This window comes from Ovis aries, chromosome 2 (assembly GCF_016772045.2).
Source record: "Ovis aries strain OAR_USU_Benz2616 breed Rambouillet chromosome 2, ARS-UI_Ramb_v3.0, whole genome shotgun sequence".
Lineage (NCBI taxonomy): Eukaryota > Metazoa > Chordata > Mammalia > Artiodactyla > Bovidae > Ovis > Ovis aries.
The window spans coordinates 28,858,751-28,883,776 of NC_056055.1; the positions used below are offsets into that span (position 1 = coordinate 28,858,751).

Here is a 25,026-nt window from a genome sequence, read left to right on the forward strand (position 1 = left end):
TCCAGCTGCAGGGCCCAGAGGGAGGCAGATGAACAACCATCTTAATCAAAAACGTGCAGAGGAATTCATACCCCAAGTAGTTCTCAGTAAAAAGAAAACAAAACAAATAACCACTACTGCTTTCTGTAGAACAGAAGAATAAAGTTCTACCTCCTACCAGAGTTACAGAAAAAACTAGCTGATATATCAGGAAAGAAAAAGATGAAAATTCATCAATTTTCCCATTACACTTCAAAATATTAGCTATATTAGTTCTGAGGTTGAACTTTCTGTCTTTGTGCCTACTAATGAATAAATTCAAATGACACCATGAACCCAAGCTTAACAAATATATTAAAAAGGAAATAAAAATAAGGGATATTCAATAAATTTATTACAATATACTGGTTTAGAATGTTTAGCATGTATTTAAGTATAACCTGAAAACTATACATTTTTTACTTTATTCCTCAAGTTGGAACCACTAAACCAAAACGCAGATATATGCATATCATATAACACACATAACCAATTCCATGGTATGAAAGCTGAAAAAAATAAATCTGTTTCTTCTGTATACTTTTACTGTAGCAAAGAAGTCCAAGGAAAGCTAGAACTAAAACTCCAATTTCCTGATTCCAAATCCATCTTTTCTAAATCTTGGAAATGAAGAATAACAGCAGCTGGAAACAAAATTAAATCATAACAGCTAAAAATCCAGTTTCTTTTATGTTCCAATTTCCTAAGTAAATATAACCTGCTATGCCCAGCAAGTAAATATCACAGCATTTCTGGATATGTCTGTCGATGCATGTTTAGGTTACCAACTTATTATACGGGGACTCATGTATACTACTCAGAAAAAATCACAAATATGATCCATTTTAAACATTAACCCTTATTTATATTGAGTCATGATTCCCCTCCCTTTAAGTTTTAGCCTTCTAGTCCAGAAAGTACTTGGGTTCCCATCTTTATTTCATTTGACCAAATGATTAGGCTTTAGGTATAAGCAGGTATTTGAGATGGAGATTCAAATCACAGACGTCCCACAAAAAGCCCAGAATGTTGGTTAGAAACAAGTCAGAGGTCTTTCCCATACTGAAGGAGCAATGATTACACAAGGTAAAATTCTGATACACCTTCAAAGACATAAAACCCTACAAAGATACCAAGGATAATGTAGTAGGGTTAACAAAAAGAACTCCACAGAGATAACCCTCTCAATTTTGGATAAATACCTGCCCTTGAGCCTTGATGGCATTCATCTTTCATTACTGTGCAGTGGAAGTTAAATAGTTCTTTCTGGAGTAGAAAACAATCTAAGTTTGAAACATATTTTACACTGAAAGAATTTGACTCCAAAGAGCAGTCTGTGCTTTGTTCAGCTTCTAGGAATTAATCTATATCTTGGTTTAAAATGAGGGTTATACTTAATGGACATGAATTTGAGAAAACTCCGGGAGACAGTGAAGAACAGGGAAGCCTGGTGTACTATAGTTCATGGGGTCACAAAATGACTTAGTGACTGAACAATAACAATTCTTTTGATAGTCCCATGGATAGCAAGGAGATAAAACCAGTCAATCCTAAAGGAAATCAACTCTGGACATTCATTGGAAGGACAGATGCTGAAGCTGAAGCTCCAATACTTTGGCCACCTGATGTGAACAGCCACTGGAAAAAGACCATGATGCTGGGAAAGACTGAGGGCAGGAGGAGAAGGCAGCGACAGAGGATGGGATGAATGGATGGTATTACTGACTCAATGGACATGAGTTTGAGCAAACTCTGGGAGATAGTGAAGAACAGGGAAGCCTGGACTGCTGTAGTCCATGGGGGTGCAAAGAGCTGGACAAGGCTTAGCAACTGAACAACAACAACAACAGATTTTAGGATGGGACAGGCCAAACCCGACAGTCTTAGGTTGGCCATGCCAGAAAGACAACCATGTGGTTTAGGATGGGTCATGTGGAATCAGTTAAACTGGGGGCAGAGTTCAAACATGAGGAATACTCAGTTGATCAGGCCTATGTAATGAAGCCCCAGTAAAAGCTGAACCATGAGGTTCAGTAGCACTTTCCTGGTTGGCAATACCCATGTTCCTTGTCATGCATCAATGCTGGGAAGGCACTGATGAGAACATCCTGAGAACAATACAAGTTCTGTATGTGGAACCCTCCCAGACTCTGACTACTGCCTCTCTTCCTTTGGGTGATTATTTATGTGTATAAATGGCAACCCACTCTAGTACTCTTGCCTGGAAAATTCCATGGACAGAGGAGCCTTGTAGGCTACAGTCCATGGGGTTGCAAAGAGTCGTACACAACTGAGTGACTTCATTTCACTTTAGTTTTCTCTGTGATAAACCATAACCATGAAATAATGGCTTTCAGTGAGTTCCATGAGTCCTGTAAGCAAATTATCAAATGTAAGGGTGGTTTTGGGAAACTCTCAAACTTGCAGTTGGTATAAGAAATGAGGATGGTCTTTGGAACTATGCTCTCAAACTTTAGTTTGGCTAACTCTGGGAGGGAACATACACATTTTTCGGTGTAACTCTGAATATTTCTAGAATCTTTCTTGTGCAGTCATCTCCCCTTCAATGTGGGTATGACCTCTGACCTCAAAATACTACAAAGATGGCATATATGATTACAGGTACATGATTGCTACAAAAACTGTACTGCTTGTCTTGTTGGAACACTAATCTTCCTTTTGGGCTGTGAAGAAGAAATCTGCCATAATATGAGCTGCCCAATGGTAGAGGCCACGTTGCAAATAACTGAGGGTGGCCTTCAATCAACATCAAGCAAGACCGAGGCTTAGTCCCACATTCTGAGTGGAGTTGTGGCCAACAACCACATGAGCTCATACACCTTTACCTTACTTGACCCTTGAAAAGAGGATACAGCCCTAGCCAACACCTTGATTGCAGATGAGATATAAACAAAGCCATGGACAGAGGAGCCTGGACGGCTACAGTCCATAGGGTTGCAAAGAGTCAGATACATCTGAAGCAACTTGGCACTCATGCACAAGCAAAGCCATACTTGGACTCCTGAGCCACAGAAACTGTGGGATAATAAAGGTGTATTATTTTAGATCACTATACCTGTAATAGATAACCAATAAAATAGGTAACTAGTAGTATTCTTCAGAAATGTAACATTAGAGCGCTCTCTCTAAAATGAAAATAGAATCCTGTCACTCGCTGGCTTAAAAAAATTTCTCAAAGTGGTCTCTCACTGAATACAAATAAAAGTCAAACATCACAGCAAGGTATAAAAGACTTTTCCTTAATTTGACCTCTAGTACCCTGTCTGATTTCTTAATATGTACCACCCCCCTAACCTCTTCTCTTTCTCCCTCTAAGCTCCAGCCATATACAACTAATTATAAATTATCTTAATGATCTATCCTCCCCACCTATGTGCTGTTCCTATTCCTAGAGCAATTCTACCTTGGTCTGCTCCTGCCATGACTACCCCCTCATTTTCTCTACAAAAGTAAGTCTGTTGCCACCTCAGTGGCTTTACCCTGTTCCAGACTACTGCAGAATATTTTTGTGTAGCAGGTCGCTCACTGTGCCTTCTATTACTTGTTTGCTGCCGTTCTTGCTTACTTACAAACTCTTCCTCCTTGAAGGGAGAAAACGAGTTTTGCTTGTCTGGGTTTATTTTTCTACAGTACTGGCAGAGAAGTGGCACTCAATAAACTTCTACTAAATGAATGAATTTACTCTGCTGACAAAGGTCCGTATAATCAAGGCTATGGTCTTCCCAGTGGTTACATATGGTTGTGAGAGCTGGATAGTAAAGAAGGCAGAGAGACGAAGAATTGATGCCTTCAAAACTGTGGTACTGGAGAAGACTCCTGAGAGTCCCTTGGACAGCGAGATCAAACCAGTCAATCTTACAGGAAATCAACCCTGAATACTCATCAGAAACACTAATGCTGAAGCTGAAGCTGCAGTATTTTGGTCATCTGATGCAAACAGCCGACTCCCTAGAAACATCCCTGATACGGGGAAAGACTGAGGGCAGAAGGAGAAGAGGGCATCAGAGGAAGAGGTGGTTGGATGGCATCACCGATGCAATGGACATGAACTTGGGCAAACTTCAGAAGATGGTAAGGGATAGGGAGGCCTGGTGTGCTGCAGTCCATGGGGTTGCAGAGAGTCGGACACGACTGGGGACTGAATGATAACAACAAATGAATGAATGCCAATAAAACTATACACACTGCTCATACCTTTTCAAGGAAAAAAAAGTTATAATCCACAAAATAATTTTCTGTAGTACAAAGTACAAAACTGTGTATACCATAGTAAACTATGAACCTCTAAGATTCTCTAAATCTATTCAACATCTATTCAGTTCACTTCTCAACATCCCGTTAAACCTGCCACACAACAGAAAACAAACCAATATCTGTTATTTCATTATTAGATATTTCCAAAGACTTTAAAGTCATAAAATTGATATTTTCAAAGAATTTAAAGTCAAAAAATCAACCCAAATCAGAGAATATCACAACTAAATTTAAACATTTACATTCAAGTAAAAATGTAAGTATTCATGTCTTGGTTTATTTAAGCTTTAACTCAAAAAACTCCAAAGCCAGTTTTGAATAGAAAAGAAAACTAACCAGTATTCTTTCACTTTCCATTTTTTTTTTTACAAAATATTCATATCCACACTTACTGAAATTTCAGCTGAGAGGAAAAAGAAAGGTTACTTTGATTGCTAAAATACCAGTGATAAAATTAATCTTTAAAGATGTTCACATAGTTATCTAAATACCATTTCAACCTAAAAAAATAATATTAAGGTAATTAATACTATTTTCTTCATTCAGCAAACAAAAACATATTTTACAATCAAATCCCAAATTGTAACATTTATATTTAAAAAGCTGATTCTGACAGTTGAGTTTTTGTTACATATAACAAAATAAAGGGGGAAGTGGGCCTCAAATGACTAAACTAAAAAATAATTTGTGCTATGAGTATTTATTACATAAGGTAAAAGATAACATAAGTTTATGATAATCAGTGGAAGCAATCTGAGTACAGCAGTTACAAATATTTTAGTTCTCTAGTACAACACACTACATTTCACCCTGCAGAAAGAATGTTGGCAAAGATCTCTACCACATGGAAACTGCTTTTAAAGCTGTTGGGCCCTGAAATTCTATTCAACAGTTTGAAATCACTCCACAGCTTTTCTCATTCACCCTCCCACTTGGGGCTAATGCAAGCCATGACCATCTATTGAGGAAAACCACAAAAAACTTCAAAACAGCTACAACGGTAGGCTCTTTTCTCACATATTATTTTAAATATTGTTTGTTAAAATGTGACATCTAACAATCTTAGTAAATATAAAGGCAATCTTTAATCTTTTTAAGTCTCAGTTACCTCGGACAATTATTTTTTAACAAGCACTTAAGTATATCACCGCATAACTTGAATGTCCATACAGGCAAGAACAGCGTGCTGCAAAAGTCACAAAACCATGTTATGCTTAATTTCAACCACTGACTTTTTTGACAAACTAGTATCTAAAATGCAGCACTAGCAATTCTGAGTGATTCTGTCTGAAGTTACTTACGAAAAAGTAGAAAATGTGTACCACCAGATAAAATCCAGTGGTGAGCCTTAAAGAATCTTTCCCATTTCATTCCTTTGAAATCTGATTAAAGTTCTATTATTTTTCTAGTCTGCAATACTATTTTTGCGTTTTTCATACCTTAAATTTTAAAGAAATGCTATTAACTAAAAATTATATCTATGGAAATTATAAAACTGAGGAATTTGAAATTATGGCTTTTTCAATATTCTGTATCACCTAAAAGTAAGTGTTAATGACTATTTTTCATAATGTTAAATTTAAAGTTTTAAAACTGTTCCTGGAACTTGTTTCTGCTCATACCAATACAAATCAGGAGTTCTTATAAAGTAGCAAAGCTGAAATATGATATTTTTAACTCACATGAGACAGGATCATGGGTCTTCATTTTAACTGTTTATATTACAGGTATTCTAAGAAGACTTCAATTGCATACCTTTGTTCAAGGTACCTAATTATTAAAAAACTGAAATTATCAACATTGCTTGGATTTTTGATAGAAAAAGAACTAAAACCAATTTCTGACACTATTTTTCAGAATACCACTGATACATAAAAACTTTTAGCATCTAATTAAAGATCACAAAGGGTTAAATACTGTTCGCTGGCCCCTGCTGCGTATACCCTGCCAAAAAGTCCTCTAAGCTTTTAAATATTGCTTCGATGGTCTGCATTTTTATTTCCAGGGAAAAAGAGAGTATTGTCCCACAGTCAGCAGGCCACTAGCTTATTAGTTTTCAGTCACCTTAAGTTCTATTAAAATGAAGACTCTGCAATCTACACTTCTCCTGTTCCTGTTTGTGCCTCTGATAAAGCCAGCACCACCATCTCAGCAGGATTCACGCATTATCTATGATTATGGAACAGATAATCTTGAAGAAACCTTTTTTAGCCAAGATTATGAGGATAAATACCTGGATGGAAAAAGTACTAAGGTATTTTATTTCTACTCTAAATTTAATTTCTAAAATAGTCACCCATTTAAATGCATGTTTTTGTTTTTTTCTGAATGTGTCTGATAAGGTAAGAAGAAAGGAAAAGCACTTGAGATGATTCAAAACAATTCAAAATAACTGTCCCTAAATTATATTTTTAAAGTATGCATGTTTCCCAAATTAATAAATAGACTCTGTGATAACCAAATAGTATCTGTAACAACCAAAACATAAAATTTAAAGAAAACTAAAATTTGAAATATAAAATTTAAGGAAAATTCAATTTAAAGATGATCTCTTATCAGCAGAGATTTACATTTAAGTCATGATACATAGTGCCATTTATTTGCATATTAAAATAAAATAGGAGAAATGTGTATTAGGAGAAATAAAGATGGATTACCAGCTTAAGGTTTATTATTTTAGGAAGAAGTAGTTCAAGTACATAAATAGAAGAGTACTGCTTATTTTGTATCTACAGGATTTCATAATAATTCACGTTATGTCAACTACACAGTATCAAAAAATTAAAACTACTAATATGGAGCATGATTTTCAATCAATTTCAACAATTTAGGCTCTATCATTTTACCAAGTAACTGTCACTGTCATTGTCTACAGAGATGACTTTCCTACCACACTTTTCATATTCTGCTTGTACAGGGACTAAGTAATTACTTGTGGTTTTACTGGAACACAGAAATGAACACTGGACAAAGAAAAAGTTAATACAACGCATAAGGATCTGTTGCCTGCCTACAGTGTGTCTGTATGCGTCTCTCACACACACACGCAAAATGGAAAATGAGAGATGCAGCCAAATACTTAACAATGTTGATTCCTTCAAAAGTTCTTACTATAAATAAGATGATAAGTATTTTAAGAGTGAACAGTTATAATAGATTCTTTTCTTTCAGTACAGATGAGCAAATGTTAATACTACAATTTCTTTCAATGAAGTTGGCTAATATGCTAGTATTATTATTATCATATATGTACACATTGAAAATATATGTATATATAGTCATGCTTCCCAGGTGCTTAGAAAAAAAAAAAGGCCTATTATAACAAGCTGTCGGCTCACATGGTTGATTTCAATCTTATCAATCTGTTTACAGAATACTTTCAAAATCTCCTGGTCCCTAAAAAGTAGTAAGTAAAAAAGTTCTCTGCTTCTCTTTACATTGCTTTAGGAGTCTCTCTAAATATGAACACAGGGACCAAAATATTTGTGAAGCGGAACAGAATTCAACAGCACTTAATAGACAAATGGAGAGTGGAGGGACTGTTCAACCAGAACATTTATGGAAGAATGCTGTCTGTAATCCCTCAGTTTTACAGTCCAAATTGTAAATAATACCAAAATTACCAAATTGTAAATAAACATTTATTTTTCCAATAGGAAAAAGAAACTATGATAATAGTACCCGATGAGAAAAGTTTTCAATTACAAAAAGATGAGAGTATAACGCAATTACCCCCCAAGAAAGAAAATGATGGTAAGTATGAATACTCTATTATCCTATTTTTTAAAAGAGCTTTAAAAAGTAGCTTACAATGGAACTTTATTTGTTATTGTTCAAAATTGCATCAGGATACAGTAAATCCAAACAGTAGAATTTTATCTCCAACGATAAAGTCAAACAGATATATTGTGAATTTTCACCATTTGCCATTCCACATTATGAGTGAAAAACATGGAACAGGAACATTCAAGAATAACCAAAGTTCAGTTTAGGTTTAACCTCTATAAAGTGTGTGCTTCTATCTATATAAAATAAATTCAAGAAATACTTGTTAAATTCCAATTAGTTGCAAATCGCTGGTGGCTCAGCTGGTAAAGAATCTGCCTGCAATGTAGGAGACCTGGGTTCAATCCCTGGGTTGGGAAGATCCCCTGGAGAAGGGAATGGCTACCCAGTCCAGTATTCTGGCCTGGAGGATTCCATGGATTGTATAGTCCATGGGGTCGCAAAGAGCTGGACACAACTGAGTGACTTTCACTTTCACTTTCACATGTAGCCTGAGGATAAAGTAAATAAAATATTTTTGCTTTTAAGAAATTCACAGGAGAGGTGGTTATATACATAAGTAATTATAATGTACATTTCAATTAAAATAATAGCAAACTTATAAAATAACAAATTACAAAGTACTACTTATTAGTTTCTATTTGGTTTATTATTGCTCTCTCACAGACCATCATTTCGTGACAATATAAAAAAAAACACACTAATTTCTATAGTGCTACAATAAAATTAAAATGAAACAAAACAGAAAATATATCTCAAGAAATTTGAAAAGCATCATAGTGAAAATAGACTGGAAGAAATTAAAAGACATTTCTTGCTCTTGGATAGGATGATTTAACATTACAAAGATGGTAGTTCTCCCTAAATCTGTAACAATAAACTTTTTTAAACAGTTGGGTAAGGTTGATCCTCAAGTTCAGATAGAAGATCAGATCTGCATGAAATCACCTATCAGAACATACTTTAAAGCCTCCATACTTAAAATAAGTATAATACTGGTACATGAATGAATGTCCACAGACAGAAAGAAATACATATAGAAATTTAGTAAATAACAAAGGGAGCATCTTTAATTACTGAAGCAAAGATGATGTTTTTATTTTTAAAAATATTTATCCATCTATGCATGGCTGCTCTGGGTCTCCATTGCTGTCTGTGAGTTTTCTCCAGTTGCAGATGAGGCTACCCTTTGCTGCGGTACACAGGCTCTAGGTGCTCAGGCTTCGACAGGTGTAGCATGTGGGCTCAGTAGCTGTGGCTCAGGAGCTTAGTTGCTCTGTGCCATGCAGCATCATCCCAGACCAGGGATCGAACCCATGTCCCCTGCATTGGCAGATGGATTCTTAACCACTGGACCACCAGGGAAATTCCAAAGATGATATTTTTAAAAACTGAGTCTGGGACAACCTCGAAAAGGGATACAATTATATCCCTCTTAGATAGAAAAATAAACTTCAAATAAATTAGGGTCTAAATGTAAAAAGTGAAACCATTTAAATAGTAGAAGATAACTTGACTGTGGGATGTCTGAAAATCCAGAGATGATAATAGAAAAGACCAATAAGTTTAACTCCATAAATGAAAAACATTTGCATGGCAAAAATCATAAATGAAGCCGAAGACAACTTAAAATTGAGAAAAATATTTTCAATATACACCACTGTAAAGAGTTAATATCTCTAATTTATAAAGAACAAGTGAAAATCCAGGAAAAAGAAACTGATAAAAAAAAAAATCCATGGGTAAAATGGGCAAAAGGTTTGAACAGACAATTCACAAAATGACATTAAAATGACCCTTAAACACATAAAAGGTGTTTAACCTATCTGACAAAAGTGTGACAATATATTAATATATTCTCCTGGTAAAACCTGTGGGGTATCAGACACTGACATATGTTGCTGACAGTAATGCAAATTGGTAGAACGGAGAGGAATTTGGTAATATCTGATGAAACCTAATATGCATTTACTTTGTGACAGCAATTGACCTCTAGGAATTTATCCTAAAGATATATCTTCAAAAGTAAGAAAATACATATGTAAAATCTCTGAAGGATTGCTTGCAACAGCAAAATACTGGAAACAATCTAATTATTCATAAATTGAAGAGTGGTTGAATAAAGTATGGTACATCTACCTAGGGAATACTGCTGCTGCTGCTAAGTCACTTCAGTCGTGTCCGACTCTGTGCGACCCCATAGACGGCAGCTCACCAGGCTCCCCCGTCCCTGGGATTCTCCAGGCAAGAACACTGGAGTGGGTTGCCATTTCCTTCTCCAATGCATGAAAGTGAAAAGTGAAAGTGAAGTCGCTCAGTCGCGCCTGACTCTTAGCGACCCCATGGACTGCAGCCTACCAGGCTCTTATGCAGTGGCAAAAATGAATGAGGAAGATTTCTATAATGAATATGGATTGATTTCTAGAAGAGATTATGTGAAGAAAACCAAAGTGCAAAAGAGTATCTACAGTATGCTGTCTCTTCTAAAAATGAAAGGGATATAAGAGAAGATACACTTGTGTGAAAGAAATTCAAGAAGGGCAATTAAGCTGAGACTAGTTACCTATGGGTTACAGATGGACTAGGGGTGGAAGGAGGGGACAGGAACTACAGGTACAGCGAAAAGGTGGCAGAACTTCTCTGAGCACACCTTCTGTGCATATTTGATTTTAGAACAACACTATATTCACATAAGCAAATAAATACAGTACATTCATAAATAAAATCAACAAGGATAATATAAAAAGAACCCAAACTGACAAACAGAAAAATACAAACTTAATTGCATTTCAAATGAATAACATAACACATTACAGGAAGGGAAATCTAACTGAAGTAACTCAGTATTTCAATGCATATTTTCAGTAGACAAATACTAAAATTCCAATGAGTAGGTTTGTTTTCCATAGTGCTTTAGGTTAACAATAATGAAACTACTTAATGTGTGTTCTAGGATTGAGTAAAGTAAATATAAAGTGGATCAGGAGAGTCAGGTTTCTCATAATCAGAGAAGGGTATTAAAAGATATGGTAAGGGGGAAGGCTAGAAGGAACACTATGGAGATGAAGTGGAATGGACTGGAATGAAAGGTATCAGCATCAACTTCTGGTCTGGATACAGATATACAGAAAAAGACATAGACATGTTTGCTTCCCTGTATGAGTATATATGTATATATATGCATATGGTATGTTTATGTTTTTATATGAGCATATGGTACATGTGTATTATATATGTTTACATGTGTGTACATGTGTAGTATGTCCATGTATAAAGACATATACGTGTGTATGTATGTATTATATATGCTGCTGCTAAGTTGCTTCAGTCGTGTCTGACTCTGTGCGACCCCATAGATGGCAGCCCACCAGGCTCCTCTGTCCCTGGGATTCTCCAGGCAAGAATACTGGAGTGGGTCGCCATTTCCTTCCCCAATGCATGCATGCATGCTAAGTCACTTCAGTCATGTCCTACTCTGTGCAACCGTATGGACAGCAGCCCACCAGGCTCCTCTGTCCACGGGATTCTCTAGGCAAGAATACTGGAGTGGGTTGCCATTTCCTTCTCTGTATTATATATGAAAAGAGAGCAAAATAAAAATAAATACATTTCCCCATCCTCTTTGCTGAAAGATCCTAGAAACAATGAGATCCCAGTAGCAATGAGCACATGCACACCCAAATCTTGGTTTCTAAATACCATTCTCCACTGAAATGGACCAGTACTTCTTGAAGTAATAGCTGATTTCAGACCTGGGGCATGGAAAGGGCAAGGATTGGTATGGGACATCTCAGCATGCCAGAAAATAAGTAAGCTCTCAAACAATAGTAGAGACATTTAATTTTTTAATCAAAATATAAAAAATATATATGTATAAATGTATGACAGATGTATAAGATTTATTGAAATCCAGACAATAATGCTGAGAGATATTTTTAAAAACCTAAATATATACATAAAGATACACTGTATTCAAGGACCAGAAAACTCAGTATCATTAAAATTTCAATTTTCCCCAAATTCATCTGTAGATTCAACGCAGTCCCAATTAAAATTCTAGCAGGCTTTAAGTAATTAACAAGCTGAGTTTAAAATTTATATAAAAATGAAAAGAACCTAGAAGAAACATAACATAAAAGCATGAACTATAAGGGAATCAATTATTATTCATTAAAATAAAAAACGTTTGCTCTTTAAGAGACATTGATTAGAAAATTAAAAAAAAAAAAAAGCCAGAAACTGGAGAAAACATTTTCTCCAAAACATAAAACTGACAAATGACTTATATCTATATAATATATATAATTCAAAACTAATGCAAAATCCATTTAAAACAGGCAAAAGACATGAGCAGACACTTCACCACACACAAAAAAATGTGGATGGCAAATAAGTATATAAAAAGATGCTCAGCACATTAGCCATTAGGAAAATGTAAATTCAAACACGAGATACCACAACACATCTTATTTGAAAGGCTAAAATAAAAAAGTCCAACCACACATACCAAATGCTGGAAAGAATGCGGAGCAACTGGAACTTAGATGTACTGCTAATGAGAATGTAAAATGGCACAATGACTTTGGGAAACAGTTTAGGACTTTTTCCAAAAAGTAAAATATATATGTATAATAAGACACAGCCATTCTATGCTTAGGTATTTATAGAAGATAAATGAAAGCATTAAGTCCATACATTAATGTTCATAGCAGCTCTCTCTGAAATAGCTGCAAACTGGAAACAACCCAAATATATGTAAGAGATGACTGTATAAACTGTGTCTGTTGACAGAATGGAATAAATTGGAATGAACTCAATAATAAATAGAAATGAATTACTGATAATGCAAAAATAGATGAGCCTCAAAATAATTATGCAGAGTTAAAGAAGCCAGACAAAAGAGTATATACTGCATTCTTTTGATATAAAAGTTTCAGAAATAATATATTGTTTCTGGTCCTTAATATACTCATAATATTAACATATTAAGATAATGACAGAAAGGATATTAGTGGTTACTGTGAGGGAGAGATAATTACCAAAGAGCATGAAGAAAGTGATGGATATGTTAATCATCTTGATTGTGGTGATGGACAGCCAACTTATAAATTATACAAGTTAAATATGTGCAACTTATTGTATAACACTGAACCACAAAAAAGCTATGGGATGATAAAACAGAGTTTAGGAGTTGTCCCAGACTAATCTGGGACAATTTGATTATCAAAATAAATATGACAGTAACATATGACCCATGGGATAAGGAATTCATAAGTTCATACTGACAAAAATAAATAAGGAGGGAACATTCCACCTCATATAAGAATGTGAACTAACAAATGTAGAAGAAATGATGGAATCAGAAAAACTATTATTTGGCAACTATCCCAGTGGTAAATGATTCAGGTAAGACTCTTCAATAGATGAAAACTAGAGTTTTAAAACATGGAAGTTTGATAACAAACCTGATGTTTAGAATCTCAAAGAACTTCTCTAGAAGGTACATACTCATTACAAAGCGAAAAACAGTAATTTTACAGGGTGAGAACCATGGCAGACACCAACTGAACCAAGTTACCCAAGACAGCCCTGTGAGGAATGAGACAGATACATGACACAGAGAATGAAACTTTATTTCTGTAGTATTCCTGCCAAAAATGAGGAACCTTTTTTATAAACCCCAGTTGAAAGACATTCTGCAAAATAAATGCCCTGAAAATAAATTTTTTAAAAATTCAAAAATTTCCAAAACAATAAAAAGATATGAAAAACAAAGACTAAGGAACTCTTCCAGGCTGAAGGCCTGACAAGTAAGTGCAACGAATGATACAGGGTGCAATGGGATTCTAAAAGTGCCCACAATGACTCCAAATTTTTGTTGCTGTTGTTGTTGCTGGAAATGACTTTTACTTAAATCTAAGTTTAAGGGAGATTGGAGGAGATTATTACGAAGCTAAAACTCAAAATTCTCTCTGATTCCAAGTTCATACTTTGTTTATTTTACTAATTAGTTTCATTGGAAGGACTGATGCTGAGGCTGAACCTCTAATACTTTGGCCACCTAATGCAAAGAGTTGACTCACTGGAAAAGATTCTGATGCAGGGAAAAATTGAAGGCAAAATGAGAAGGGGTGGCCGAGGATGAGATGATTAGATAGCATCACCAACTCAATAGACATGAATTTGAGCAAACTACGGGAAGACAGTGAAGGAGACGGGAGCCTGGTATGCTGCAGTGCATGGAGTTGCAAAGAGGAGGACATGACTTAGCAACTGAACAACAAACACATTAGAAATGTGTTTGCACTACCCCAAGTGATAATACCTTAAGTCCAGCTTTATGACTTTTTGATATGCAAATGAAGAAATGTAACTGTCAATCAATTCAGCAATTAAATGATCACTGCCAAAACAGGAGAATAAAAGAGACTGTATATTACAGAATTTAAAATAAAATTATGCTGAGTTACCAGATACAATATAGATCACTAGCTAATATGGCCATAACATCTTTCCTGTTATCATCTATAATTGTGTAAAGTATCTTTTCAAATTAGTAATAACATTCATGATAACAAGAATTTTAATACTAGAGGTCAGATATTTTTAAATGATTGATTTTTATGATTTTGTTTCCCAATTCAGAAATGCCCACATGCCTGCTATGTGTTTGTTTAAGTGGCTCTGTATACTGTGAAGAAGTTGACATTGATGCCGTACCACCTTTGCCAAAGGAATCAGCCTATCTTTATGCACGATTCAACAAAATTAAAAAGCTGACCGCCAAAGATTTTGCAGACATACGTAAGCTAATTTTAAATAAAATATTAGTGTTAACTCATGTTAGTTATTTAACTCATATAAACACAAGTTTCTAGGTACCTGTGGCCTATCACACGTAGGATAGTCACTGTTGGGGTATTTTAAGTATCCTGTCAGGAGGGTGTTGCTGTGAGCGCCACACACAGCAACTACTTCTGCAGTCAAGTCCAAGTCCTGGATCACTCATCCCAGAAAAATTTTATATATTCCAATCTTGTCGAGGGCTTCTGAAGAAAATTATACCAAGAAATGCACACTGGCTCCACTACACATTTATGAGATTAACCATACTGAATTCATGCTGTCACTGGTAGTTTCCAACTGATTGAATACAGCTGTTTCTCATTATTTGTGCATTTTATGTTTTCAAACTCACCTACTTTATAAAATTTATTTGTAACCCCAAAATAAATACTTCTGGCACTTTCAGGGTTATTCACAGGCATGCGTACAGTGGCAAAAAATGTGAGTCATCCAGGTGAGGTAGAACAAGATGCTTTGTCCTTTATTTCAGCTTTAAACAAGTACCTCGTTTACAGTCTACTTAGTGCAATATTTTTCACTTTTCATTTTTTGGCTTTTTTGCGGTTTGAAACACTCCCTAAATATAGTGCTGAAGTGCTGTATATTGTTCCTAACTGCAAGAAGGCTGTGATGTGCCTTCCAGAGAAAATACATGTTAAGTAGCCTTCATTTAAGTGAGTTACAGTGCTGTTGGCTGTGAGTTTAATATTAATGTAGCAACAATATATACTAAATAAGATACCTTTAAAAAAGAAACACACATAAAATTTTCTGATTGGCTGATGAAAATGTGTGATGAAAGGCTCGAATCCGTATATTGCCTAGGAGCAATGGTTCCATATTCACTAATTCAGCATTTGTGTCGACTATAGATGACTACCTTAAATAGTGAGAAGTGACCATATCTCCTAATCATCCTAGACAGAACAAAAGTGATGCATACATACACACACTTATTGAATTTCTCTCTCAATATGTACCACGTTAACAAATTAGGGAACATTTTTGCCTTTGTTGTTTTTAAGCAATAAGGCGTGAAGAGATTAAGATAACATACCCACAATCACAGGGGCTTCCCTGGTGGCTAAGATGGTAAAGTATCTGCCTGCAACGTAGGAGGACCTGAGTTCAATCCCTGGGTCAGGAAGATCCCCTGGAGAAGGGAATGGCAACCCATTCCAGTATTCTTGCCTGGACAGGATACCAGGGACAGAGGAGAGGAGCCTGGTGGGCTACAGTTTATAGAGTTGCAGAGTCAGACACAACTGAGCAACCAATACAAACAAAACAAACCCATAATCGCAATGCAACAGGATGGCAAGAAATTCAAAAATATTTACATGATTCTATTCAATCAAACATAATGCTTGCTTTCCATAATTTGCAACAAAGAATTTCTTTCAAATTACTTGAGCATACTGAGAATTCAAACAAAAAAGGATGGAAGGACTCTATTAACTAAGAGTTCCCTTCCAAACCTGAAATTCTAGAACTCCAGTGAGAAACGCCATCAGTGTCAAGCACTGAGTATATGCTGAGTATTCATTCAATAAAACTTACTGAGCTATTAATTGTACATGTTCTGCAAAGCACTAAAAATAAAAGAAATCTGAATTACCTGTTAAATAAATGCTTTTCCTCAGTCCACACAATTAAGAATTTAACTTCATGTAGTAAAAAAAAATTTTTATGTATTGTTTGTATATTTTTCCTTCAAGCTAACTTAAGACGACTCGATTTTACGGGAAATTTGATTGAAGACATAGAAGATGGTACTTTTTCAAAACTCTCTCTGTTAGAAGAACTTACACTAGCTGAAAATCAACTACTGAAGCTTCCAGTTCTCCCTCCCAAGCTTACTTTATTTAATGCAAAATATAACAAAATCAAGAGTAGAGGAATCAAAGCAAATGCATTCAAAGTAAGTATTTTATACTATGACTGAGCACAATATAGCATCATTGTTATACAGCCAATAATAACATGATAAAAGAAGAAGAAACTATAGCCTAGAATTTTGTTTTAAAATTATTACATAATAAATAGTGATATTATTAGGCTTATTCAAGTCTAGCTTATGCCTGTACCTCACTTAAAATAACTTTACTTTGTTTCATGGGACTACCTGGTGTCACATCTCTTTCCTTTGTTCACACAGCAAATATTTATTTATATAGACAAAGACGGGCTTCCCTGGTAGCTCAGAGGTTTGATCCCTGGGTTGGGAAGATTCCCCTGGAGAAGGAAATGGCAACCCACTCCAGTATTCTTGCCTGGAGAATCCAATGGACGGAGGAGCCTGGTGGGCTACAGTCCACGGGGTTGCAAAGAGTCAGACATGACTAAGTGACTTCATTTTCACTTTCTTTCATAGACAAAGACTCATGGTACCAAGAGTTTCCAAAACCTCAAAATGGGAGTTTTCCTGTGTTTTTTCTTCCCTACAGTATTAGTAATTCATAAACACCAGAAAAATCATGCTCTAAAGACTGAATTTTATTTTTAATACTTAAAAGTATTAGACCATAGAATTCTGTAGGGAGATATTCTTTTGAATTCCATGATGGCACCTAATACAAAATTCTGTATGTAGTAAAAATTAAATATACTTCTTAATTTAGTCATTCAAGAAAATAAATGCTCAGGAAAAAGGGAAGGTGATTTACTTTGATTTAAGTAGCCAGGTTGTCTCAAAATGCAGTCTACAGAGAAGTAATCTCCTCAGCCCAGGACTTCCATAGATCTGAAGTACTCATTCCCAGTCCTGGAAGAAGCCCCAAATAAAAGGCTGAGATAATCATGCTACTGGTTAGCAAGAGAAGACCTTGCTCAAAATACAGGATTGTAGCTCCTTTTGACAATTCCTAACAGTTCCTCAGAAGTTAAGGAACTCTTAGGGGACTTTCAGAAACTGGACGTACTTTAAAAACAAACAAACAAAATGCTTGCAATTTGAACATACACAATTTGTTAAAGACCTACAGGAGCTGGTCAACATTTACAAAAGAAGTATTTGAATATTTTACACATGGATTACAGAAGGGATTCAAGACAAACTGGCATCAGAATGATAAAGTCAGTTATTTTCTAGTTTTGCTTAATGCCCAAGGCTGCAAAAGCCGCTGGTAAAATCAAGTCACTCTAATCCATGTAAAGAGGTCCACTGAGGAAGACAGGAGTTTGATTCTTATATAATGGATCGTAGGATACTTAAGAGGGCTTCCTAGGTGGTACAGTGGTAAAGAATCTACCCGCCAAAGCAGGAGACTTGGGTTGGATCCCTGGTTCAGGAAGATCTCCTGGTATAAGAAATGGCAACTCACTCCAGTATTCTTGCCTGGAAAACCCCATGGACAGAGGAGCCTGGTGGGTTCCATGGGTCACACAGAACTGGACATGACTGAGTGACTAAGCACACACATAGGATGCTTAAGAAAGGATTAAAGTAACAACAAATTAATTCTAAAGAAAAGAAAAGAATCCAAATTCTGTCATAGGATGTATATAAGAAGTAAGGTAAAACATTACTGTCAGGGGAAACTGTACCTTGAAACTACAGAATTATACACAATAATGGGTTATTGATTATGAAGAGTAATCTAATGTAGACCCCTTAGGGGGGTAAAAAAACACCATACCCAGCCATGTATTTAATACATTGGTTTGGAAGATATCTTACTAACAAGCACACACATCTCTTAGGAATATTCATTCTACTACAAGTTAGTGGAGCTGAAATGGAAAATTCTGGAGGTTCAAGAGGGGTTATAGCAGTACCAAGATCCAAATACAACCCTGCATAAGCATTAACATCATCACCTATTCCAAAGACAAATTTAAAGAGCCCCAGAAATTGACATGAGGGCTGAGGTTGGCTATGACTGGGTATTCAGATGTGAGATGAGTAGACAGACATGGGGATGCATTAGGGTTCTACTGCCATTTGTAAAGGAGCAAAATACACTATTTGTAAAACCAAAACAACAAACAAAAAATCCCACCAAATCAAAAACTACCATACCAATGATTAATAGTATTGGTACATGTCTATATCTATGTATATGTATATATATATGTGTATATAGCGTGAATCGTGAAGAAATGCACTGATCTCAGGTATCAACTCAAGCAAAAGCACCTTTCCCTTACAGAAACTGAATAACCTCTCCTTCCTCTACTTGGATCACAATGCTTTGGAATCTGTGCCTCTTAATTTACCAGAAAGTCTGCGTGTAATTCATCTTCAGGTATGATTGCTCCTTTCACAGTATCAGACTTTAATTCAAATTACTATGGGTCAATCTTACAATTCATTAGGAAATTCACTTCCTTATATGTAACTGTTGCCCATCAAAATAATTAATATTTAGTCAAATGCTCTCTCTTGCCCAGAAACCACAGTTCTATTCAGAGCAAAACCAAAGGATCAGTAGTAACACCAGATATGAGGTCTGCTCTTATAGAATGGCTTGTCTCCAGGTGTGTACCTGGCATCTTGTAGTTAATCTGACATGTGGACTTGAAGTTAGGGGACACTAAGACCTGTGGTTTATGTTTCTTTCTCCAAATAGCAGTAAACACTTGCTTTTGGAGACTTCCCAGCTGACTTTATTGTCCAAGATCAAAGGTAATAGAAAAGTGAAGAGGGAATAAAAAGAAACTAAAAGTGGTCTTTCACCATCACAAGAATTCTTATTTGTCCTTTTTACTTTTTTAAAGTACATTCAAGGACACAGTACCCACTTAGAGTTGACACTCTACAACAGGATACATTTTCCAGCTAGTATAATCTTATTTGTACTCAGAAATTTGTTACATACATGAGTTTTATTCTTAGAAAAAGCAAGTAGTCTGTTCTTTCAAAGTAATACTGTAGACTTTAAAAAGGGAGGCTCAGATTGCTCAGACAGGGTTTTTTATTACCATGAAGATGGATATACAGTATGTAGAGTATTTTAAAAAATCACTTTTTATCGACAGATAAAATATTCTGCCAGACCTCATTACACAGCGTACAAAAGAATGATTTGGAGTTTATAAACAATTTTTCCCTTTTGTTTTCCAGTTTAACAACATAACTTCAATTACAGATGATACATTCTGCAAGGCTAATGACACCAGTTATATTCGGGACCGCATTGAAGAGATACGCTTGGAGGGCAACCCCATCATCCTGGGAAAACATCCCAACAGTTTTATCTGCTTAAAAAGATTGCCTGTAGGGTCATACATTTAACCACCATCAATGCAGCATAGCTAAAGTACACACATACTTATAATCTGTCTCCACAATGTTTAAAGGAGCATAAATATTTAATATTAATTTTGTATCTGACTATTGAAGGAACTTATGCTTTAAGCAGGATGTTAAAAAATAGCCTTATATATAACAACAAATAAAAAGTAAGATTGAATCTCTAAGTTCAAAACAGAAATGTGAAAATATTTGAACAGAATTACAAAATCCCTGTAGTTCGTAATAGAGTACGGGTATGTTTTTATATAAATACCCCAAATTAAGAAGCGTTACAAAGTTAAAAGATAAGTCCAAGAAACTTTCAACTGTCTTTCCTGGCTCCCACTTGATCCCTAAAGCTTTTAAGGCATATGTTCCAAAGACTGAAAAGCTGAATATTTCTAAGGATCTCTCACTTTTCTTTCTTTTATGATTTATACATTATTCATTATGAAGTAGGAACTCTGTTTTCTTTCTTTTAAGGCAGCTACTATATTTTTACTTAGCCTGAGAAATAGGGTTAAGTCTTATACCTAAGCAAAACTTTCCAAATAAAGCATAATTTTACTCTCTTAACAAACAGCTAATATAGTAACGTTCAATTATTCTGTTTTGTGGTCACACAATTAAAAGCTTTAGTTAAGTAGTATAAAAATTTATTTACTCTAAATAATCAAGATTCTAAGTCTACCACAAAACATTTTAGGAAGCTAAGCACATCAAAATCAGTATGCTTATTAAAAAAACTGAAAGTCCACTCTGTTTCTCAGAATATAGCCATAAAGTTCTCCACTGTAAAGTCTTTCAGTTATGATATACCTGCAAAATATTTTTTATTCTATAGGAATGAATCTTATCAATAAATTTATCCAAATATAAGATATGAAAACAAAGCAAATTCTGTGGCATTACTATTGCACACCACCTTCCCAACCACCCATACACATTCATGTTCATGAAATAGGCCATATATTCATAAGAAAGCATCTCAGCAACATTTTCTAAAGATCCATGATTAACTGATATGTTTAAAGATAAGAATTAATCTCTAATCTAATAGTGATGATTTATAATGGCACTGCTGCCAGACTGAAATTCCTGAAATTACTTTCCTCTTGCCCCAAATCCCATTCAAAATTCTAAGCTTCCACACTTCTTTGTGGTTGCATATAAAATTATCACTGCTTTAGAAATAAAAGTTTGAAGTGTGTATATAAAAATTACCAACATTGTTTCCAACATCAATTATAAATTAGAATCAAGTTGGTCTCTATCCTATTTCCAGAACAAATATTATTGGTGTTTTTTCATCTCATAATAAAGTAATAAAAGTAAAAAATATGCTCATTTCCATTATCTTAAATAGATAATGCTTTATTTTTGACACTGATAATGAAAGAAACAGAGGATTAAAATTTAAAATATTTTACCCTACAAACATTCCTGAAAGAAACTAAAGAAGATACGCATAAATAGAAGGACAGCTTGTGTTCATGAATGAAAGATGGAAAAGTCAGTATGTCAACACTATCCAAAACAATTTATAGATTCAAAACAATCCTTATCAAAATATCAATGTAATATTTTGAAGAACTGGGAAAACCCACCAAAATTCATATGGAATCTCAAGGGATTCCAAATAGTCAAAAGAAATTTGAAAGAAAGAACAAGACTGGAGGATTCTACACTTTCTCATTTCAAAATGTAACTACAAAGCTACAGTAATTAAAAGTGTGATACTGGCATAAGGACAGACATATAGACCAATGGAATAGAATAGTGAGACCAGAAACAAAACTTTGCATGTACAATCAAACGATTTTTGAAAAAGGCATCAAGACCACTCAATTAGGAAAAGACAGTCTCTTCAACAAGTGGTGCTAGGAAAACTGGATATTCACGTGTATAAGAATGAAGTTGGACTGCAGGCTTACAACATACACAAAAATTAACTCAAACTGAATTAAATACCTAAACTTAAGAGCTAATCTATAAAACTCCTGCTAAAAATAAGGAGAAAATTCTGTATGATTCTGAATTTGGCAACAATTTCCTAGATATGATACCAAAAGCACAGGATAAAAAAGAAAACATAGATAAATTGGACTTCAAAATTAAAAATTTGTATACATCAAAGAACACTATCAAGAAAATGAAAAGACAGTTCAGTGAATGGAAGAAAATATGTGCCAATCATATTTGATGAGGTAAATATATAAAAAATATCTACAACTCAACAACAAAAATCCTGATGCAAAAAGGGACAAAGAACTTGAATAGGCATTGCTCCAAAGAAGAAATACAAATGGACAATTAGCACATGAAAAGATACTCAAGGTCACTAATCATTAGGGAAAGAAATGCAAATCAAAGCCAGAAAGAGATATTAAGTCACATCCAACAGTTTGGCTACAAAAAACAAAACAAAAACCCAGAAAATAAGGAATGTTGGCAAATGTGAAGAAACTGGACACCTCATGCCCTGCTGTTGGGGATGTAAAGTGGTACAAGCTGAAAGAAAGAATTACCATACAATCCAGCAATTCCACTTACAGGTATGTATACTTAAAAGAATTAAAATTGAGACTTGCATAGATATTTGTACACCAATGACTTGAGAAGGACTATTCACAATAGCCAAAAGGTAAAAACAATTAAGTGTCTATTAAAAGCTGAATGAATAAACAAAATTTGGTAAGTACATATAACAGAATAGTATCTAGGGTTAAAAGGAATGAAATTTTGACACATGGTACAATATAAATAAATCTTGAGGACAGTATGTTAAGTGAAATGATCTGGCAAAAAGAACAAATTTTATGATTCTGCTTGAACAAGATCCATAGTCAAATTCACAGAAATGGAAAATAGAATGATGGTTCCCAGAAGCTGGGGGATAGAAGAATGACAAATTAAGTGTTTAATGGGGACAAGGTTTTCAGTTTGGGATGAATAAAACATTCTGTAAACACTGGTGATGACTGCACAACTATGTGACTGTTTCTTTCCATTCTAACGACCCTGTCACCAGCAAAGACCAGCTCAAATAAGCACTTTATCTGCTACAGGAAAAGCACACCAATTATACTTCTACACTTGCCTTAAAAACACATTGAGGAAAATCAGCTTAAAAATGGAACTAGTGCTCACATTTCCCACAACTCATCCCAATGTATAAGTAAATGGCCATATGATATGATTTATTATAACTGCCAGCATGCTCCTCAATCATTACTCTATTTTACCAGTTCTGAAGAAGAGCTATTTAACTGTTCTTGTTCAAGAACACCTGCAAGTAAACATAATCCTGAGAACTCCTCAAGGGACCACAGTACACTACAGATACCGGCGTGCTTCATTCTAAAGAAAATCCTGTGCCTGACAGATTAGCTCAACCAAATAAAATGCAAATGATGATGACTAAGATTTAAAAAAGGAACCCAAAATAAACAAGTGTTAGCACCAGTCATAAAAACAATAGTCACGACAAAAGCCATGATTCAGGATTTTGAGGAAGCCTGAACCTTGCCATATTATTCATGTGAACTCTTTCAGAATTGATTTCTGTGTGAATCCCTGCTGTCAATGATTTGATCCTATCCAACTAAGCATGAGTCAGAGGATTACAACGTAGCCAAACATAATTCTAGCCATGAGAAACAAAAACAGGGAGTTTTAAAAATGTCTTTGAATGTATCTGCATCAGACCTAAAAAGCATTACTTTATAAGAATCAGACCTCAATAGTTAAATGTGAAATAAACAATAAGTAAGAAGCTTAAATTCAGAGAGTGATTCAGGATGTAAAGATTACCTTATGACATTATAAGGCTTCTATGCTTATATTCTTTACTAGCATTTGGCATTTTACCTCAAGTATCCTTGACAGATTAATTTAAAAAAATGTATATTATAAAATAAATATGACTATAATTATTTTTCTTTCAATGAAAATGGTTCACTGACTTGTACAGAAGCATTCCTCCTCTATTTATTGCAAATAAATGCAAATTCCAGAAGCCAATAAAAATATTTTCTATTGTTTGAAAACTATAACAATGTTATCTTAAATCCCCAAATTGACATCAGCTTCACTTTCCATATATGTTTAAATTGAAAGATTTTAGACTCTACCTTGAAATGTTTAAATGTGCGCTTACGATAGTCACACCACTCCACAAAGAAGCGTAGGCTTTGGAAAAACATAAGCAGATCTCTTTTTTCTTCTGCTCTGTAGAAATAAAAGGTTCTATGATTAATAAATATCATTAAATGAACCCCCCAAATCTGGCTTTATCTTATTATTGCTTTTTACAGACCTGACACTACTTGCGTGATATATTTCTATACACCAAACTCTGCATTTCTGAGTATGTCCCCCCTGCGTGATTTCTCAGACTGGAATTCACTTTTCTCCATTTTCAAATGTTTAAATTCTACCCATCTTTCAAGCTATCACACAAATGGCACATCCTCCTTGATACCTCATTTGATGATCTGTGGTATAGTAAAGAATATATCTGGTCTTAGTTACTAGTTCCTAGTCATTATTTCATGCAAGGATGGGCATAAAAAAGGACAGAAATGGTAAGAACCTAACAGAAGAAGAAGAGATTAAGAAGAGGTGGCAAGGATACTCGGAAGAACTATACAAAAAAAGTCTTAACGACTGGGAAAATTCTATGGTGCGGTCACTCACCTAGAGCCAGATATCCTGGGGTGTGAGGTCAAGTGGGCCTTAGGAAGCATTACTGTAAACAAAACTAGTGAAGGTGATGGAATTCCAGCTAAGCTATTTCAAATCCTAAAAGATGATGCTGTAAAAGTGATGCACTCAATATGCCAGCAAATATGGAAAACTCAGCA

General features: G+C 35.0%; 2 protein-coding genes across 4 annotated transcripts in view; one reads left to right on the forward strand and one right to left on the reverse strand.

The window, feature by feature from the left end:
• Window positions 1-25,026, reverse strand: part of CENPP (centromere protein P) — a 239,547-nt gene that overhangs the window by 145,131 nt on the left and 69,390 nt on the right. The window contains exon 5 of the mRNA XM_004004078.6: window positions 24,295-24,391. Within this exon, the coding sequence (XP_004004127.1) occupies window positions 24,295-24,391 (97 nt within the window). The remainder of the gene's footprint in view (window positions 1-24,294; window positions 24,392-25,026) is intronic.
• OGN (osteoglycin) lies at window positions 5,181-24,446 on the forward strand. 3 transcript variants are annotated; one of them, XM_042243015.2, is made up of 8 exons: window positions 5,181-5,293; window positions 6,021-6,059; window positions 6,299-6,547; window positions 7,950-8,046; window positions 14,725-14,883; window positions 16,644-16,846; window positions 19,077-19,172; window positions 19,991-24,446. In XM_042243015.2, the coding sequence occupies exons 3-8, from the start codon at window positions 6,374-6,376 to the stop codon at window positions 20,159-20,161; spliced, it is 900 nt and encodes a 299-aa protein (XP_042098949.1). In that variant the 5' UTR covers window positions 5,181-5,293; window positions 6,021-6,059; window positions 6,299-6,373; the 3' UTR covers window positions 20,162-24,446. The 3 variants fall into 3 exon arrangements, with proteins under 3 accessions (XP_042098949.1, XP_042098950.1, XP_060265026.1); XM_042243016.2 differs by lacking the exon at window positions 6,021-6,059; XM_060409043.1 differs by lacking the exons at window positions 5,181-5,293; window positions 6,021-6,059 and having other exon boundaries at window positions 6,291-6,547.

Excerpts from the sequence above, each read along its gene's own strand:
- OGN (XM_042243015.2), top strand. The coding sequence starts at position 6,374 with ATGAAGACTCTGCAATCTACACTTCTCCTGTTCCTGTTTGTGCCTCTG. Across the intron at positions 6,548-7,949 it reads TGGATGGAAAAAGTACTAAG|GAAAAAGAAACTATGATAAT; the intron begins GTATTTTATTTC and ends TTTTTCCAATAG. Across the intron at positions 14,884-16,643 it reads CAAAGATTTTGCAGACATAC|CTAACTTAAGACGACTCGAT; the intron begins GTAAGCTAATTT and ends TTTTCCTTCAAG.